Below are 20,879 nucleotides of genomic sequence, written 5' to 3' on the forward strand. Positions count from 1 at the left end.
TATTCAAGTAGGAAAAAATTGTTGTATAAGCTTCATACTTGTGGCTCTCACACTTTTATTCCCACAATGCTATCACAACTTTATTTCTAGATATACTTGGTTTCACATTTTAAAATATTAGCCTGATATTCAGTGATAGTAGCTCAATGACTTTTGCCTTAAACACAGGCACAGGGGCTTGCACATGTAATCCCAAAAACTGAAGAGATTGAGGTGGGAGGATCGCTTGAGCCCCGTAGTTTGAGGCTGCAGTGAGCTATGACCATGCTACTGCATTCCAGCCTGGGCAACAGAGTGGGACCCCATCTTTGAAAAAACAAACAAACAAACAAATAAAAAACCCCACAGGGCAGTGACAGATTAAACCACAAGGAGAGGAAATGAAAAAGACAAAATTAGCTCCCAAAGCAAGATAAACATCTCTGTGGATCAGAAACAAAACATAAAATCAGATGTGTGAGTGATGCAGAAGCCATGGGTTAGCCGACTGTTTGTAAGCTGGCCTGAATGGAGATAGCTTTGCTCTTAGAAACTAAATATATTAAAGTTCTTCATGCAATAATGGGGAACTGAGGCTTAGCACCGTCCTTGAAAATAAGGTATGGAGGAGGGTGGGAGGGACTGACTTCCTTTGCTTACTAATGAAGACCAAAAAATGTACTGTGCTATACTGCTTCCCTATGTAGCCAGTTGAAGACTTGTGAGAACCCAGGCCCTGCGCTGCAACCAAATGTGGAATCCAGACACCCACTCTTGGTGCTGGGATTCCCAATATACTCAGTCTCACTATAGGTACATAATTCTAAACCGTTTATGTAAGATCCAGGTCTGGATAGGAAGCCCAAAGAGCTGGGCCGAGACAACCCCTGAGCTTCTAGATGAGAGAATAGGGAGGGAGAGAGAAATGGAGAGAGAACTGGGTTTTTAAATCTATTTTCAGAAGCTGCCAAGAGATGCAGCCCAAAATATCAACAACTGGAAAATAAATTCACTTCTGATGATGTCCATTGTGCATGTTCAGGAATGAACAATTGATAAATATTTATGTTTATGTTTAAATGCATAAAAGATTTCTTAAAGATATGCCAACTATTTTAGATGGCCAGGGATTAAGACGGAAAATAATTAGAAAATAACAGATGGATCCCAAAAGATAACAATTACAGAGCTTAGAAATAAAACACGCATTCCCTGAAATAAGGACTAACTCTTGTTTTTTTTGTTTGTTTGTTTTTGTGGGTTTTTTTTGTTTTTTTGTTTTTTTTGAGACAGAGTCTCCCTCTGTCGCCCAGGCTGGAGTGCAGTGGCACAATCTCGGCTCACTGCAAGCTCCGCCTCCTGGTTTCATGCCATTCTCCTGCCTCAGCCTCCCGAGTAGCTGGGACTACAGGTGTCTGCCACCATGCCCGGCTAATTTTTTGCATTTTTAGTAGAGACGGGGTTTCACTGTGTTAGCCAGGATGGTCTCGATCTGCTGACCTCGTGATCCACCCACCTCGGCCTCCCAAAGTGCTGGGATTACAGGCGTGAGCCACCGCGCCCGGCCAACTCTTCTTAAATATGAAAAAAATTCAACTAACAGGATAAATTCTAGATGGAGTACATTAGGGGAAAAAATGTGAAATAGAACATGGAATGCATAATTTTCCCAAAATGCAACAGAGACTATTTTTTAAGAAAATGGAATAAAAAGCACATAGAATCTAGACTCAGATATAATATCTATTTATCTTATAAGGATATAAAAATAATGATGAAAATAGGATAGGACATTATTGCTGAAATTTTTTTCCTGATGGCTAAACACATGAATTCTCAGAACAAAAGATACTCTGAATATCAAGCCACATGAATAAAAATAAATTCATATCTAGACATATCATAATGAAAGCACAGAACATTAAGGAGGAAAATAAAATAATAAAACCTTCAGAGAATAAAATAATAGCTACAAAAGAATAACAAATAATAGTGGACTTCCCCTCAGCAAAACAGATGCCAAAAGAGAATATTCAAAAGGATTAGGAAAACTGTTACTCTACAATTTCACACACAGTTAAACTATAATTCAAGAAAAAGAGAAAAATGAAAATGTTTTCAAACAAAGTCTAAGGAAAATTACCTCCCTTAGGTCTTCAACAGAATTATTAATAAATATATTGGATAGAAAAAAAGATGAAAACAGAATAAAAGTGTATAGGATACATGCGAAGCATATGAATTGATAAAGAATAATAGTAAATGTAATTGTTGAATGTAAACAAAATAGCTTTTTATATGAAATAGTAAGAGCTCTTAGCAGCCATAACAGGTTGATGTAAATAATACCAATGAATAATTAAATCATGGTAAAGCTCTTGACTTGACTAGAAAGGTGAAAATGCTGAATAATTGTAGATTGCTTTAGAAAAATTTATAATTTAGTGTGTGTTAAAAATTCAAAAGTAGATCACATTTGCCATCTTTGAGCCCCCCACCGCTGCTGCAGTTGTAGCAGCCAATACGTCTGTCATCCACTCCTCAGTGGCTTCACCAGCCTTTCAGCCAGATACAAGGCTGTTGTCCTAGTGATTACAGCCACATGAGTCACTGGTCAGCTCAGTGGCTATCCCGACCTGCTGCCTGACTCCCATAATCTTCACACATTTATGAGTGAGAACATGCAATATTTGTCTTTCTGTGCCTGGCTTGTTTCACTTAAGATAATGACCTCTAGTTTCATCCATCTTGTTGTAAAATACATGATTTCATAGTTTTCTAATGGCTGAATAGTATTCCATTATATATGTATAATACTTTTTTTATACTTTCATTTATTGATGGACACATGTTGTATTAGTCTGTTCTCATGCTGCTAATAAAGACATACCTGAGACTGGGCAATTTATTTTTAAAACAGGGTTTAGTTGACTCACAGTTCAGCATGGCTGAGGAGGCCTCAGGAAACTTACAATCATGGCAGAAGTGGAAGCAAACACATCCTTCTTCACACGGTGGCTGGAAGAACTGCCAAGCAAAGCAGGGAAAGCCTTTTAAAAAACCATCAGATCAGCCTGGCATGGTGGCTCACACCTGTAATCCCAGCACTTTGGGAGGCTGAGGTGGGTGGATCACGAGGTCAAGAGTTCAAGACAAGCCTGGCCAATATGGTGAAACCCCATCTCTTCTAAAATACAAAAATTACTGGGCATGGTGGCACGTGCTTGTAGTCCCAGCTACTTGGGAGGCTGAGGCAGAAGAATCACTTGAACCCAGGAGGTGGAGGTTGCAGTGAGCCGAGATTGCACCACTGCACTCCAGCCTGGGTGACAGAGAGAGACTGTCTCAAAAATAAAAAAATAGAATAAAATAAATAAAAATCAGATCTCGTAAGAATTCACTCACTATTATGAGAACAGCAGCATGGGGGTAACCACCCCCATGATTCAATTACCTCCCACCAGGTCCCTCCCACGACAGAGGGGATTATGGGAACTACAATTCATGATGAGATTTGGGTGGGGACACAGCCAAACCATATCACTTCACACTTGGCTCCTTCCAAATCTCATGTCCTCACATTTCAAAACCAGTTGGGCCTTTCCAATAGTCCCCCAAAGTCTTAGCTTATTCTATCACTAACCCAAAAGTCCAAGTCCAAAGTCTCATCTAAAACAAGGCAAGTCTCTTCTGCCTATGAGCCTATAAAAATCAAAAGCAAGTTAGTTATTAATACTTCCTAGATACAATGAAGGTACATGGATTGGGTAAATACACTCATTCCAAATGGGAGAAATGGGCCAAAACAAAGGGGCTACAGGTCCCATGCAAGTCTGAATTCCAATACGGCAGTCATTAAACCTTAAAGTTCCAAAATTATTTTCTTTGACTCCATGTCTCACATCCAGGTCACACTCATGCAAGAGATGGGCTCCCATGGCCTTAGGAAGCTCTGCGCCTGTGGCTTTGCAGGGTACAGCCCCACAACTTAGCTGTTTTCATGGAGGCTTTGAGTGTCTGTGACTTTCCCAGGCACATGGTGCAAGCTCTCAGAGATGAGGCACTTGTTGGGGACTGGACTAAAGGTGACTCTCGCTATGCTTTATCAAAGAGACTGGTGGCATTTTGCCCCTGCCCTAGAGATCTGTGGAACTCTGAACTTGAGAGTGATGATTTAGGGTATCTGGCAGAAGAAATTTCTAAGCAGCAAAGCATTTAAGATGTGATGTGGGTGCTGTTAAAAGCATTCAGTTTTATGTATTCACAAGGATATGGTTTGGAATTGGAACTTATGTTTAAAAGGGAAAGAGAGCATAAAAGTTCAGAAAATTTGCAGTATGACAATCCAATAGAAAAGGAAAACCCATTTTTCTGGTGAGAAACTCAAGCCCACTGCAGAAATTTCCATAAGTAACAAGGAACCAAATGTTAATCACCAAGACAATGGGGAAAATGTCTCCAGGGCAGTGAGAGGTCTTAATGGCAGCCACTACCATCATAATCCCAGAGGCCTAGGAGAAAAAAAAAAAGTTTCCTGGGCCAGGCCCAGGGCCTTGCTGCTTTCCTCAGTCTTGGGACTTGGTGTCCCACTTCCCAACCATGGCTAAAAGGGGCATACACAGAGTTCAAGCCATTGCTTCAGAGGGTATAAGCTCCAAGCTTTGGTGGCTTACATATAGTGTTGAGCCTGTGGGTGCACAGAAGTCAAGAACTGAGGTTTGAGAACATCCACCTAGATTTCAGAGGATGTATGGAAATGTCTGGATGTCCAGGCAGAGGTGTGCTGCAGGGGCAGATCCCTCATGGAGAACCTCTGCTAAGGCAGTGTGGAAGGGAAATGTGGGGTTCAAGCCCTAATACAGAGGCCTCATTGGGGCACTGCCTACTGAAGTTCCTCCAGAACCCAGAATGGTAGATCCACAGAGAGCTTGCACCATGTGCCTGGAAAAGCCACAGACACTCAATGCCAGCACATGAATGCACCCAGGAGAGGGGCTGTACCCTGCAAAACCACAGGGTCAGAGCTATCTGAGACCATGGGAACCCACCCCTTGCATCAATGTGACCTGGATATGAGACATAGAGTCAAAGGAAATCATTTCAGAGCTTTAAGATTTGACTGTCCTGCTGTTGGGGGAAGTCAGGAACACCAAACAGAGGGACCTGCTGAAGCCATCTCAAAAGAACATAAATTGTGAAGATTTCATGGACATTTATTAGTTCTCCAAAATTAATACTTTTGTAATTTCTTATGCCTGTCTTTACTGCAATCTCTGAACATAAATTGTGAAGATTTCATGGACACTTATCACTTACACAATCAATACCCTTGTGATTTCCTATGCCTGTCTTTACTTTAATCTCTTAATCCTGTCATCTCGTAAACTAAGGAGGATGTATATCGCCTCAGGACCCTGTGATGATTGTGTTAACTGCAAAATTTGTTTGTAGAGCATGTGTGTTTGAACAATATGAAATCTGGGCACCTTGAAAAAAGAACAGGATACCAGCAATGTTCAGGGAACAACAGAGATAACATTAAATTCTGACCACCGGAGAGCCGGGCAGAACAGAGCCATATTTCTCTTCTTCCAAAAGCAAATGGGAGAAATATCACTGAATTCTTTTTCTCAGCAAGGAACATCCCTGAGAAAGAGAATGTGTCCCTGAGGGTAGGCCTCTAAAATGGCCCCCTTGGGTGCGGCCATCTTCTATGGTCAAAACTGTAGGGAAGAAATAAGCCCCAGTCTCCCATACACTCCCAGGCTTATTAGGATGAGGAAATTCCCGCCTAATAAATTTTGGTCAGACCGGTTGTCTGCTCTCAAACCCTGTCTCCTGATAAGATGTTATCAATGACAATGCATGCCCAAAACTTCATTAGCAATTTTAATATCGCCCTGGTCCTGTGGTCCTGTGATCTCACCCTGCCTCCATTTGCCTTGTGATATTCTATTACCTTGTGAAGCATGTGATCTCTATGACCCACACCCTATTCATACACTCCCTCCTCTTTTGAAAATCACTAATAAAAACTTGCTGGTTTTACGGCTCAAGGGGCATCACGGAACCTACCGACATGTGATGTCTCCCCCGGATGCCCAGCTTTAAAATTTCTCTCTTTTGTACTCTGTCCCTTTATTTCTCAACCCAGCTGATGCTTAGGGAAAATAGAAAAGAACCTACGTGACTATCGGGGGCAGATTACCCGATACGCTGCTAGAGTTTGGACTTGCATGGGGCTTGTAGCCCCTTTGTTTTGGCCAATTTCTCCCATTTGGAATGGGTGAATTTACCCAATGCCTGTACCCCCATTGTATCTAGGAAGTAACTAACTCGCTTTTGATTTTACAGGCTCATAGGCAGAAGGGATTTACCTTGTCTCAGATGAGACTTTGGACCATGGACCTTTGAATTAATGCTGAAATAAGACTTTGGGGGACTGTTAGAAAGGCATGATTGGTTTTGAAATGTGAAGACATGAGATTTGGGAGGGGCTGGGGCAGAATAATAGGGTTTGGCTGTGTCCCCACCCAAGTCTCACCTTGAATTGTAATAATCCCCACATGTCAAGAATGGTGGCAGGTGGAGATAATTGAATCATGGGGCGGTTTCCCCCATAGTGTTCTCATGGTAGTGAGTAAGTCTCAGGAGATCTGATGGTTTTATACATGGGGGTTTCCCCTGCACACTCTCTTGCTCTCTTGCCAGCCACCATGTAAGATATGCCTTTGCTCTTCCTTCACTTTCTGCCATGATTGTGAGGCCTCCCCAGCCATGTGGAACTGTGATCCATTAAACCTCTTTCCTTTATAAATTACCCAATCTCAGGTATGTTTTTATTAGCAGTGTAAGAACCGATGAAAACACCCACATTATTCTGTCTTCTGAGCTATTCAAACTGTTGCAACCTCTGCCTGTTACCCAATTCCAAAGTCACTTCCACATTTTTGGGGATCCTTATAGCAGCGTCCCACTCTCTGCTGCACCAATTTACATGTTGGTACCACATCTTTGCTATTGTGAATAGTGCTGTGATAAACATGAATGCAGTAATCTTTTTGATACATTAATTTATTTTCTTTCAGGTAGATACCCAGTATTGGGATTGCTGGATTGAATAATAGTTTTGTTTTTAGTTGTTTAAGAAATCTTAAAGGTTGGGAAGTTTAAAGTTCAAGGCATTAGAGTATCTTTATGCACTGGTGACACTGCACCTTTAAATTTCTGGTACCACAGTGGGTAACACCAGACTGGCTGGCCTAAATTCCATTCTGCATTCTTGGAGTGAGCTATGGAGATACTGACCTTGAATTCACACAATTTGCTCACAGGCTTAGAATGCTTCACTCCTACTCCATCACTGAGGGCTCAGAATTTTTTAATGACATAGTTGTCCCTTCAATGTAAGATATCCAAATTATAGATTACACAGGAAAATATGGAATATTTTATTAATATACGTGTAAAATCAGTCAAAGTAACTCCCGAGAAGATATATCCCTTATTTTGTTTAATGAAGGAAATGACCAATAGAAATTACTGTAAACCCAGAGAATAAGAAGGCAATTTTAAAAACATATACCTGGAAAGCTCTGTCTGTATCTGGAGATCAGGTTTGCTTAGATACTCAAAGTGCAATTAAAGTGGTTTGGAAATTCAAAGCAGCTTTAGAGCACCATTATAAGAGCACTGGAAGAATAAAATGATATAAAAGAAAATTAGTAAGCTAGACAAAGGGAGAAACTTCCTTACGAGAAAGCTTAATATCTTAGAAGAAGGATTCGGTAAATACAAAAGAGGAAAAAAAGTGGTGCCCATGGTAATGGTTCTTAAAGTTTTTGTTTTTAAAAAGAGATGTTTTTGTCATTGGTGGAACTGAAAAGGTAACGGGTAATCAAAGAGCAATTCGAGTGAAAGAGGCATGATCTTAGTGAGCAAATTAAAGTGCTGCCTCAGAAAGTGATATGATCCAGAAATTAGTAGATGGTGAAAAACACCTCCTGTATAGAAGGTCTATAATAACATCAGCCAGAAGTGCATACTATGAGTCCTCTAGAGGTGGATACAGTGAATATTACGAGTTTGTGTCAGTTAAAAGGTAGAGACATCTTAGTATGTGGAAAGGCTAGTTGCATCATACCTAACTAAATCATAAAGTTGTAATTGTTTAGATGTTTAAATGTATATAAAAGTGCGTTTATAAATGCCAAGCTGCCAAAGGGGGATACTGTACTAATTCCTAAGTTACTGTCTTTCTGCTCCAAACTCATCCTTCCACTCTATGCTTAGTGGTAGCTGAAAGTCCCCAAATTACCTTTGCCTTTTTGCCCGGATGTCTTCCATTTAGGTTCCACCAATAGGGGGCGCTAGAGGAAACTGGGAGCGTTGAGAGGAGAAAAGGAACTTGCTCCTCCTACCTGTGTGCTTGCTGCTCTTTTTGGTGTTACCTCAACTCTTCACTTGGGCAGTTCCCAGAATCAGCCTCATCACTCCCAACCTGGGGCCATAGTTTTAGTGGGGTTTGTGGGGGGCACTTTCTCCTCAGAGGTTGAAGTTCCCACACCGTCTCTCCTCTGAATCTGTAAATTGTAATCACTCTAACCTCTGTTCTTTCCTGACTCTGTCCTGTCTGTTCGTCTGAGAGCTTCTTTGTTGCTGCTTTCCTTCTTCAATGTTCATTTAACCACGTATTTATCTAAATTCTCCGTTGAAGTACCAGAGTGCTTTGTTTTCCTGGTGGATTCCTGCTGGTTCAAAAACAAGTTAGAAAAACATTTAGAAATTCGGGACAATTATTCAAGTAATTATTTAAAAAAATCTGGCCATGTATGGGAGTTTACAAACAGCATTAACATAAAATATTTTTTATCTGGTGTGTTGCAAAGCAATCTAGTTATTATAGTTTGGTGTATGCATTACTTGTATGCTGAATGAACATGCCAAAGAAATTTAGGAATTGACTGCCAAGCAAAGGCAAAATGATGATGAGCCAAAAAAGTGGGAGCCAGAGTTGACAATCTTATACCACCTCTTTATTAAACTAGCAGAGGGAGAGAACAAATATAAAAGCTAAGTAACAGGATGCTAAACACAAAACACAAATAATAGAAAGCCCAAATATCTCAATATTTACATTGAGAGAAAACTGATATTTTCCCATTTTCATATTGTATTGTATTTCATATTTTTAAGCCCATAAAATACAGTTATATATTATTTGTAAGACTAGCTAAAACACAATCACAAAGAAAGTCTGGGAATATGAGAATGAAGAACACAGCCTATGCAAATATTTAATAAGTTGATGCGGCAATATAAATACAAGCTGGATGTTTGCACTCATGTTTATATCAGGCAAATGCACTAATTGGTATGAAGAGTACTCCATAAAAAACTCTATCAAGAATATGTAACAATCATAAATGTGTATATACAACAATATAACCTTAATGTAGAAATAGGAAAAAAAATAGAATTACACTGAAAAGATTACCAACTCAACTTCTTAGTGGGGGAATTAGAAAAATGCTCTCAGAAAATAATAGATAATCCTGACAAAAATTGGAAATAAAAACTACAAAAAATTTACACACTTGATCAAACAGATATATAAAGGTTCCTACATTCCCTAAAATAAAGCATATACATTAAAGTCAATATAACAATTGCAAAAAGTGAATATATACAAAACAAAAAAACCCCTCATATTTTCAAAGAATCAATATCACAAGGATTCATTCTCTTACCACAAGTGATAATAAATGTAAAATTAACAACAGAAATGTAACAAAAATATTTGGAAACCTAAAAATGCACTTCTTCATAATTTGTCCTTTGAAGATGAAGTCAACCATAATGAAAGTTCTAAATGTCAGACTTAAAATGTATGGCTAAAATGGTGGGGGAAAATAAATTTACAGCTAAAATTACATTTATTTTAAAAGTAAGATTTATAATAAGTTAAATATTCAACTCAGAAATATACAATGACCAACAATTAAAATAAAAATAGTATATAATTTATATAAGAGCAAACGTTATTGGAAAAATAAAGAATGATGAACATTATTAAAATAGAATCTTAGTTCCTTTTTCAAAAAATACTAATAAAATAGACTGATCAGAAAAAAGGGGAAAAGATGTGTATATAGAATATTAGGTACAAAGAGTTATAAAAACAAGATGTAGATTTTTTAAATGACAATAGAATGTTATAAGCAAAACTTATTTCAATAAATTTAAAAGATTTGAAGATATTCCAGTTCTCAGAGGGAATGCTTTCAACTTTTTCCCATTCAGTATTATGTTGGCTGTGGGTTTGTCATAGATGGCCTTTTTTACATTAAGGTATGTCCCTTGTATGCCAATTTTGCTGACAGTTTTAATCATAAAGGGATGCTGGATTTGTCATATGCTTTTTCTGCATCTATTGAGATCATGTGATTTTTGTTTTTAATTCTGTTTATCTGGTGTATCACATTTATTGACTTGCATATGTTAAACTGTCCCTGCATCCCTGATATGAAACCCACTTAATCATGGTGGATTATCTTATTGATATGTTGTTGTATTCGTTTAGCTAGTATTTTGTTAAGGATTTTAGCATCTATGTTCATCAAGGATCTCGGTCTGTAGTTTTCTTTTTTGGTTATGTCCTTTCCTAGTTTGGGTATTAGGATGATGCTGGCTTCATAGAATGAATTAGGGAGGGTTCCTTCCTTCTTTACCTTGTGGAATAGTGTCAAAAGGATGCGTACTAATTCTTCTTTGAATGTCTAGTAGAATTCTGCTGTGAATCCATCTGGTCCTGGACTTTTTCTTGTTGATAATTTTTAAATTACCATTTCAACCTTGCTGCTTGTTATTGGTCTGTCACTCTCACCACCCCTCTTCAACATAGTACCGGAAGTCCTAGCCAGAGCAATCAGACAAGAGAAAGAAATAAAGGGCATCCAAATTGATAAAGAGGAAGTCAAACTGTCATGGTTTGCTGACTATATGATCGTTTACCTTGAAAACCCTAAAGACTCCTCCAGAAAGCTCCTTGAACTGATGAAAGAATTCAGCAAATTCTCTTTGGATACAAGATTAATGAACACAAATCAGTAGCTCTTCTATAGACCAACAGTGACCAAACGGAGAATCAGATGAAAAGCTCAGCCCCTTTTACAATAGCTGCAAAAAATAAAATAAAATACTTAGGAATATACGTAACCAAGGAGGCAAAAGACCTTTACAAGGAAAATTACAAAATACTGCTGAAAGAAATCATAGATGACACAAACAAATGAAACACATCCCATGTTCATGGATGGGTAGAAACAATATTGTGAAAATCACCATCCTGCCAAAAGCAATCTACAAATTCAATGCAATTCCCATGAAAATACCACCATCATTTTTCACAGAATTAGAAAAAAAAATTATAAAGTTCATATGGAACCAAAAAAGAGTCCACATAGCCAAAGCAAGACTAAGCAAAAAGAATAAATCTGAAGCCATCACACTACCTGATTTCAAACTATATTATAAGGCCTTAGTCACCAAAACAGCATGGTACTGGTATAAAAATGGGCACATAGACCAGTGGAACAGAATAGAGAACCCAGAAATAAACCCAAATGCTTACAGTCAACTGATCTTCAACCAAGCAAACAAAAACATAAAGTGGGGAAAGGACACCCTTTTCAACAAATGGTGCTGGGATAATTGGCTAGCCACACGTAGTATAATGAAACTGGATACTCATCACTTATACAAAAAATCAACACAAGATAGATTAAGAACTTAAATCTAAGACCTGAAACTATAAAAATTCTAGAAGAAAACATTGGACAATCCTTCTAGACATTATCTTAGGCAAAGATTTCATGACCAAGAACCCAAAAGTAAATGCAATAAAAACAAAGATAAATATTTGGACTTAATTAAACTAAAGAGCTTTTGCATGGCAAAAGAAACAGCAGAGTAAACAGACAACCCACAGAGTGGGAGAAAATCTTCACAATCTATACATCTGACAGAGGACAAATATTCAGAATCTACAACAAACTCAAACAAATCAGTAAGAAAAAACACACAATTCCATCAAAAAGTGGGATAAGAACATGAATAGACAAGTCTCAAAAGAAGACATACAAATTGCCAACAAACGTGAAAAAATCCTCAACATCACTAATGATCAGGGAACTGCAAATCAAAACCACAATGTGATACCACCTTACTCCTGCAAGACTGGCTATAATCAAAAACTCAAAAAACAGTAGATGTTGGCATGGATGCAGTGACCAAGGAACACTTCTACACTGCTGTGAATGTAAACTAGTACAGCCACTATGGAAAACAAGTGTGGAGATTCCTTAAAGAACTAAAAGTAGAACTACCATTTGATCCAGCAATCCCACTACTGGGTATCTGCCCAGAGGAAAAGAGGTCATTATATGTAAAAGATACTTGCATATGCATGTTTACAGCAACATAGTTTGCAATTGCAAAATCGTGGAACCAATACAAATGCCCATCAATCAACGAGTGGATCAAGAAACTGTGTGTGTGTGTGTTTGTGTGTGTGTGTGTGTGTGTGTGTGTGTGCATATAAAATAGAATACTACTCAGCCATAAAAAGAAATGAATTAATGGCATTTGCAGTGACTTGGATGAAATTGGAGACTATTAATCTGATTGAGGTAACTCAGGAATGGAAAACTAAATATTTTATGTTCTCACTGATATATGGGAGCTAAGATATGAGGATGCAAAGGCATAAGAATAATACAATGGACTTTGGGGACTAGGAGGAAAGAGAGGGATGGGGACGAGGGGTGAAAGACTACAAATAAGGCGCAGTGTATACTTCTCAGGTGATGGGTGCACCAAAATCTCACAGATCACTAAAAAACTTACTCATGTAACCAAATACCACCTGTACCCAAATGACTTATGGAAAAATAAAAAATATTTGGAAAATATTACTTAAACTTCCTTATGTAGAAGTAGAAAATCCAAAACCTTAATGTTCAAAAAATTGAATTGGTTACCAGAATTTTCTTCTAATCAAAGAACATCATGCCATATAGTTTTAAAGACAAATTTTACCGGTCCTTAAGGAACAGCTAATTTTCATACTATGTAAAACTTATTGAGAATAGACAAAAGAAATACAGCAATCCAGCTTGCTTTATAGGGCTAGTATAACAATGATAACAAAACTAGAAAAGTACAGTAGAAGAAAAGTGATTTATTGAACAAATCTCTAAAATGAACATAAATGCAAATTAGTCTAAGTGTTAGTAAACCAAGTTCAGCATTGCTATTATCAAACAAAATACATCTTTTTCAGATAAAATAGAATTTGAGGCAAAAAAATTATAAGACATATAGAAGGCTTTTATATTTATAAAATTAGAAATAGAAAAAGAAGAGATGTAATTTATGAGTTTATATATTTAATAAATTGGACCGTGAACAACATATGGGTCACAGTGATTGTTTCTCTCTAGGCATTAGATGCCCTTGGGCATCAATATGAGGAAGCAGCATCTTTTCAGTATATGAGGACACAATCTGAACACCAATCACCAACAAGCCTCTTACTGAACAGGTCTGATGGGGAAAAGCACATTAAAACCTGCTACAGGTGAGCTCTCTCAAGGTTAAAATAATAGGTTTTTTTACTTTCTTAGTTGGCAGTCATAAACATTAAAAAAACTTTAATTTAGCAAATTACATCCTGCCTCCTTTATATTTAAGTATAAGAATGGATTTAGGTAAAAGACTAAAAGAAAAATTTAAAGCACAAAGACACCATTGGATTGTCTCAGCTGGATTTCCGGAAATTATAAAATAGGGTCAGTTCATTTTCATTTCTTCATTCTCAGAAGACAGAGAAAATAGTAATAGTCACAGACCTCAGGGATTATGGTCATCCTCACTTCACCTCACACGCCCCTTGCATTCAAAATCACTAGAAATTAAAGAACAGGGATTGCTTCTTGGTAAGAACTGTCCTTCCTTGTTTGTGCTCCAGTTAAATCTTACAAAAAGGGTTCAACAAATCCCATTGGGATGCTTTATCCTTCTTTCTGATCCCTTAACATGTTGCCCACAGCTTCTATAGCTCTTGCTACCTGGTCCTACTTTGGGAATTTGATTCCTTGCGGAGACTTGATGGAAAAAATTACAGAATATATGTTCGGGTTGCACAGAAGATAAAACTCAGTCAAAATGGGATGGGAATACTATATGGGTTCCACCTGCCCTGAAACAAGTGATTCTATTTGGAAGGTTGAATCTATATGAGTTCCACCTGCCCAAAAACAAGTGAATCTATTTGGAAGGTTAGTAGGTGGGGATATTTTGGAGTTCCTGAAACTAAAATAAGCCTGGGGAATCTGTAATGTATGAAGAGGTCCTGGAAGTAATTGTATTCCTGTTTAAATTTCTGATCATGAATCCTACACTGACTGAAGAAATTAACAGCAGCAACATCTTGACATCAACATCCTTCCAGAGAAAACCAGAGAGATAAGTACAGGGAAAGCCCTTTCCCTAGGACAGGAGCAGATGGCAGTGTGCATGATGGGTCTTTATCTCTCCACTGCAACACACTTTCATAGCATACTGAGGCATGGTTGATCTAAGCAGAGAATAACGTCATCTCTTCTGAGAGCTATCCAACCTCCACTGGGGCACTTTTTTCCCCCAATAATCTTTTTGGAATGAAAGAGTTTCAACACTAGCTTACAGATGCTTTTTACTAATTTGTGAAGCTTTACCTAACTCGTATCCACCTTGTTTTCTCATTTTTAGTTGTTAATCCTGATGTAAGATGTAAGTTTTTATATTATCCAACCTTTATTTATTATACAATTTCAGAAGCACTGTAATAAAAAATCACAATGCAAACTGTAATTCTTACCTGTTAATGCCAAATTTCTGCTATTTACAGACTTAGCTACTAGACTAATTTAAAATTTTTCTCTTTCAGATATACCTAATGTAGATAATTTATTTTGATACTTTTGGTGTTGAATTTCTTGTTTAAATTGTAAGGTAAAATAGTTGTTTGTGGGGGGTTGCCTCATGTTTCTATTGCCTCATGAAATTAAGTAGTGGTTTTATAGAACAATGGGCCTAATTGACTGCAAACTAGATTTATGTTACATAAGAAGAAGAGTGACACAAAGGATTTATTTTTTAATATGAAATTCCTTTTTCTGAGCTATTTAAACATGAGAATTATCATATTTGTGAGTCCCTTTTTTTCTAAATTTTTGTAGGTACATAGTAGGTGTATATATTTATGGGGTATATGAGATGTTTTGATACAGGCACACAATGTGAAATAAGCACATCATAGGGAATGAGGCACCCAGACCCTCAAGCATTTACCCTCTAAGTTACAAAAAATCCAATTACATTCTTTAATGTGAATGTAATCCAATTACATTCTTTAATGTGAATGTAAAGAATTACAATCTTTAATTATTTTAAAATGACAATGAAGTTATTGACTATGGCCACCCTCTTTTGCTAACAAATAATAGGTCTTATTCATTCTTTTTAATTTTTTTGTACCCATTAATGATCCCCACCTCCTCCCAATACCCCTGCTACCCTTCCCAGCCTCTAGTAACCATCCTTCTACTCTGTATGTCCATGAGTTCAATTGTTTTGATTTTTAGGTCCCACAAATAAGTGGGAATATGTGATGTTTGTCTTTCTTTGCCTGGCTTATTTAATTTAACATAATGATTTCCATTTCCATCCATGTTGTTGCAAATGACTAGATCTCATTCTTTCTTTATGGCTGAATAGTGCTCCACTGTGTATATGTACCACATTTTCTTTATCCATTCATCTGTTGATGGACACTTAGCTTGCTTCCAATTATTAGCTATTGTAAACAGTGCTGCAACATAGGACTGCAGATATCTCTTCGATATACTGATTTCGTTTCTTTCGGGTATATGCCAGTGGGACTGCTAGCATATTTGTGAGTCTTTTTAATAGTCTTATCAATCCAACCAGGTTACATGTGGCTACAAACAAGTACAGTCTTATATGCCCTCAGCTAAGACATGTAGCAGGACGTAGTATATGTTCAGTTAATACCTGTGGATTTATATTTTGTGATTTAGCTACTTGGAGATGGGTGAAGATGAGATGACACCATTGGTCCTTCTACTTTACTGTGTGCCTTTATTATATGAAATTTTAAAAGTGGCATTGTTATCTTCATTGGACTCAGATATTGCAAGGAAGTTGAGGTGAAAGTGAATAACACTTTTCTATACATTTGGGACCACTGAATCCTATTGTTGGAAAGGATCTTGGCATTCTTCTAGTTCAACTTCTCACATGACAAAGGAATCCCATCTTGAATAGATGGTTAATTAATCTATGAATTAAAACACTCACTGAAATCTTCATTCCTAATAAAATTAATTTTCAAGAAGGCAATTTCAATAATGATCAGATTATTTATTGACTAAGATAATATCACCTTCCAATAATTTCTACTTTGAATTATGATTCTTGCTTTGAAGCAAAACTTATTTACCTTTGCTGATGAAATCTTTCAAATATTAACTTATCAGAAAACTTGAATAGGGAACTCATTGATAGGAACTCAATTATGAATTTTTCTGTTTTTATTTTAGTGAAATCCAGATGGATTATGGGCTGAAGAAGGCTATAGAGTCAGGCAAAAAAACAGAAGCAATAATTTAGAAATTACAATGATTCAAACCTCAGTATACCCTCTTGGCTTTGGAAGGATTTTAAAACATTTGATAGGCCACAAAAAAAAAAACTAAAGAGTCACCATAAATAATAAGTAGTTATTTATTTGTACATGATAGTTAAGAAGCTATAAAATATGTTAAACATTCTATGAATATAAGTATATGGTTAGAGTTTTAGCTCTAGTTTTGGATAGAGATCAGTATTTTTTAAATCCCAGGCTATGAACCATCATGAAATAATTCAGCCAGCACTTTTACTAATGAAATAGAATACATTAGACTAGAATAAAATAGAAAACAAGTGCATTACACAGAGTAAGGATTCAATTGTATATATACTCATGTGTGTATGTACTGGGTAGACATTTATTACTGTAGGAATATAGCAGAATTTTAGAAATTTCCAAATGTAACTAAATAAATCATATGTAACTATTTCACTACTGGGTATATATCCAAAAGAAAGGAAGTGAACATATCAAAAAGATATCTTCACAGCCATGTTTATTGCAGCACTATTCACAGTAACCAAAATATGGAATAAGCCTAAGTGCTCATCAATGAATGAATAAAGAAAATGTGATATATATACACAATGGTATATTATTCAGCCATGTAAAAGAATAAAATCCTGCCATTTGCAGCAACATGGATGGAACTGGAGGTCATTACATTAAATGAAACAAGCTAAGCACAGAATGACAAATATTGTATGTTTTCACTTATATGTGGGAGCTAAAAATGTGCATCTCATGAAGACAGAGAGTAGCTTGGTGGTTACCAGATGCCAGGAGGGGTAGCAAAAGGGAAACAAAAGAGAAGTTGACTAATGAGTACAAACATATGGTTTCATAGAAGAAATAAGATCTAGTGTTCAATGGATTAGAAGAGTGACTATAGTTTACAGTAATCTATTGTATATTTCAAAATAGCCAGAAGAGAATAATTTGAATGTTTCTAACATAAAGAAAAGACAAATATTTAAGGTGACAGATAGCCCAAGTACACAGATTTGATCTTTATAAATTAAATGAGTATATTAAATTATCGCAGGTACCCTAAAACTATTTACATCTTTTATGTATCAATTAAAAATTGTTAAAAATAAATTTGCAAAAAACAGAAACATATATATACAAATAAATAATATAAATACACATTTATAGTATAAGAAGTATACTATATATACAATAGATTACTGTATGATGAAATGTACAATGAAATATACAATAGATCACTGTAGTCTAAGAAAGGTGACAGGTAACTACATTCTGATCATAAGACAATACAAACAGAGTAGACCCTCTATGGGTACAAAAGTCAAGACACAAAGATCTCTGTTTAAATCCAGCCAAAGTTAGGGCAAACTGCCATTCTCTTAACTTAATTCAAGATTATGCAATCAGTAAAAATCACAAGTTTAAAAAATAATTCATATAACAAAGGCACAAATTGGTGAGAAGACCTGATAGCAGGATCATTGACATGGTCATCATCCCTCTTTCTATCCTTATATATAGACATAGACACCAGCACACTTCCACATGCATGGATATAAGTACCCTGCAATGAAGGAATACAGAGGGCAAGCATCTGATATAATCATCACAAACTGAGGAAAGAGTCCATGCTATGAAGGCAATTTAAGTATTAACATATTTTGAACTGTGATGAAAGTAGATTTGAAAATAAGATGTAATGAATACTATAATATCCTACTAACATTGAATTTATCATAGATGACAAAATGTCCTTGTGCTTCATTTGTAATGCATAATTTTCTCTTAGTGACTAAGATCAAAATATAATTGAAGGTGTTTTCTTAGAAAACACTCAAACAATAATACGTACAGTTGCAGCATGCTTAAACATTTGCCTTAGACATTCAGACTTGGTGAGCTCCTTGTTTCTTCTACAGGGAAATGGGGGGAAATCAGACTTCCATCGCAGAGTTCCTCCTACTGGGATTTCCCATTGGCCCAAGGATTCAGATGCTCCTCTTTGGGCTCTTCTCCCTGTTCTACATCTTCATTTTGTTGGGGAACGGGACCATCCTGGGGCTCATCTCACTGGACTCCAGGCTCCACACCCCCATGTACTTCTTCCTCTCACACCTGGCGGTCGTCGACATCGCCTGTGCTTGCAACACGGTGCCCCAGATGCTGGTGAACCTCCTGCATCCAGCCAAGCCCATCTCCTTTGCTGGCTGCATGACCCAGATGTTTCTGTTTTTGAGTTTTGCACATACAGAATGTCTCCTCCTGGTGGTGATGTCCTATGATCGGTACGTGGCCATCTGCCACCCTCTCCGATATTCTACCATCATGACCTGGAAAGTCTGCATCACTTTGGCATTGACTTCCTGGATTTTAGGAGTCTTATTGGCCCTTGTCCATCTAGTGTTACTGCTACCACTGTCCTTCTGTGGACCCCAGAAACTTAATCACTTTTTCTGTGAAATTATGGCTGTTCTCAAACTTGCCTGTGCGGATACCCACATTAATGAGGTAATGGTTTTGACAGGGGCAGTGTCTGTGCTGGTGGGACCCTTCTTTTCGATTGTAATATCTTATGTTCATATTCTATGTGCCATTCTAAAGATCCAGTCAGGAGAGGGGTGCCAGAAAGCCTTCTCCATCTGCTCCTCCCACCTCTGTGTGGTTGGACTCTTTTATGGCACAGCCATCTTCATGTATGTTGAGCCCCAGTATGAGAGCCCCAAGGAGCAGAAGAAATATCTCCTGCTGTTTTACAGCCTCTTCAATCCCATGCTTAATCCCCTAATTTATAGTCTTAGGAACAAGGAAGTCCAAGGTGCTCTAAAGAGGATGCTTGAAAAGAAGAGAACTTCATGAAAGCCTGAAAGAATAGTAAAATAGCTGGCTTTAAAGGGCTTTGAGATTACATCTGAACCCATACCTACTCAGGATACATAATCACACTCTAGGGAACCCTTTCCATCTTCTTGAAATTTTCCTGTGACTACCTCCCGAGAAAGCCCATTCTGCTTTCCTCTCTCCAGCATTGAAGGTCGGAGCTGCACAATTAATAAAAATATGTTTATACTAGCTGTCTAGTGTACACACTTTTAATATAATTATGTGAAATATTCTGAAAGTTGGAAATAAATGTGTATCTTTTTGTTCTGTAAATAAGACTTGAAGGCGAATTTTTGTAGAATAAGGATATAGGAGTTAGGAGAGACTGATAACAAAGTCATTATTTAATTATTCTTAATTTAGAAAGTGCCGGCCGGGCGCGGTGGCTCACGCCTGTAATCCCAGCACTTTGGGAGGCCGGGACGAGCGGATCACGCGGTCAGGAGATCGAGACGATCTTGGCTAACACGGTGAAACGCTGTTTCTACTAAAAATACAAAAAATTAGCCGGGCGTGTTGGCGGGCGCCTATAGTCCCAGCTACTCGGGAGGCTGAGGCAGGAGAATGGCGCGAACCCGGGAGAGCGGAGCTTGCAGTGAGCTGAGATCGCGCCACTGCACTCCAACCTGGGGGACACAGCGAGACTCCGTCTCAAAAAAAAAAAAAAGAAAGTGTCATATTTAGGCCAGGCGTAGTGTCTCATGCCTGTAATCCCAGCACTTTGGGAGGCCAAGGCAAGGAGATCATGAGGTCAGGAGATTGAGACCATCCTGGCCAACATGGTGAAACCCCGTCTCTACTAAAAACACAAAAATTAGCCAGGCATGTTGGCGCAGACCTGTAATCCCAGCTACTTGGGAGGCTGAGTCAGGATAATTGCTTGAACCCAGGAGGTGGAGGTTGCAGTGAGCCAAGATCGTGCCGCTGCACTCCAGCCTGGGTGAGAGAGCGAGACTCCATCTCAAAAAAAAAAAAAAAAAAAAAAAGCTATATTTAAAAATAGGTCTACATATAAAATATTTGCACATATTTCTCTGGTGGTGACATTTTCTAAGGTATAATCCACGTAGATTAGAAAGAGCATGAGCCATGTCTTCACAGGAAAGAGAATGGAGAATATAACTGTAATGCAACTAACAAGAAAACCTGGGCAGATGTCATGCTAATAAATATATAGACATATTGGAGCCTTCTCCATTCCTTTTTCTCTGCTTGTGGAGTGCACGGGAAAGCCATGGGATGTAGAGCTGAGTGGAAGAGAGCACAATGGGAA

The 20,879-nt window shown here is 37.7% G+C and overlaps 1 protein-coding gene and 1 long non-coding RNA gene across 2 annotated transcripts; one reads left to right on the forward strand and one right to left on the reverse strand.

Moving 5' to 3' along the window:
- Window positions 1-1,265: 1,265 nt before the first annotated feature.
- LOC129523814 (uncharacterized) lies at window positions 1,266-10,893 on the reverse strand. Its single transcript, XR_008667452.2, has 4 exons — window positions 10,710-10,893; window positions 8,585-8,726; window positions 7,565-7,671; window positions 1,266-3,006 (listed from the first exon to the last, which is right to left on the reverse strand). It is a non-coding gene; the product is annotated as an uncharacterized lncRNA (long non-coding RNA).
- Window positions 10,894-14,733: 3,840 nt separating this feature from the next.
- LOC101135660 (olfactory receptor 2A25) lies at window positions 14,734-20,299 on the forward strand. Its single transcript, XM_004046415.4, has 2 exons — window positions 14,734-14,811; window positions 18,646-20,299. Coding segments are annotated over exons 1-2 (939 nt in total). The 5' UTR covers window positions 14,734-14,809; the 3' UTR covers window positions 19,583-20,299.
- The last annotated feature ends 580 nt before the right edge of the window (window positions 20,300-20,879 follow it).

This window comes from Gorilla gorilla, chromosome 6 (genome assembly GCF_029281585.2).
Source record: "Gorilla gorilla gorilla isolate KB3781 chromosome 6, NHGRI_mGorGor1-v2.1_pri, whole genome shotgun sequence".
Lineage (NCBI taxonomy): Eukaryota > Metazoa > Chordata > Mammalia > Primates > Hominidae > Gorilla > Gorilla gorilla.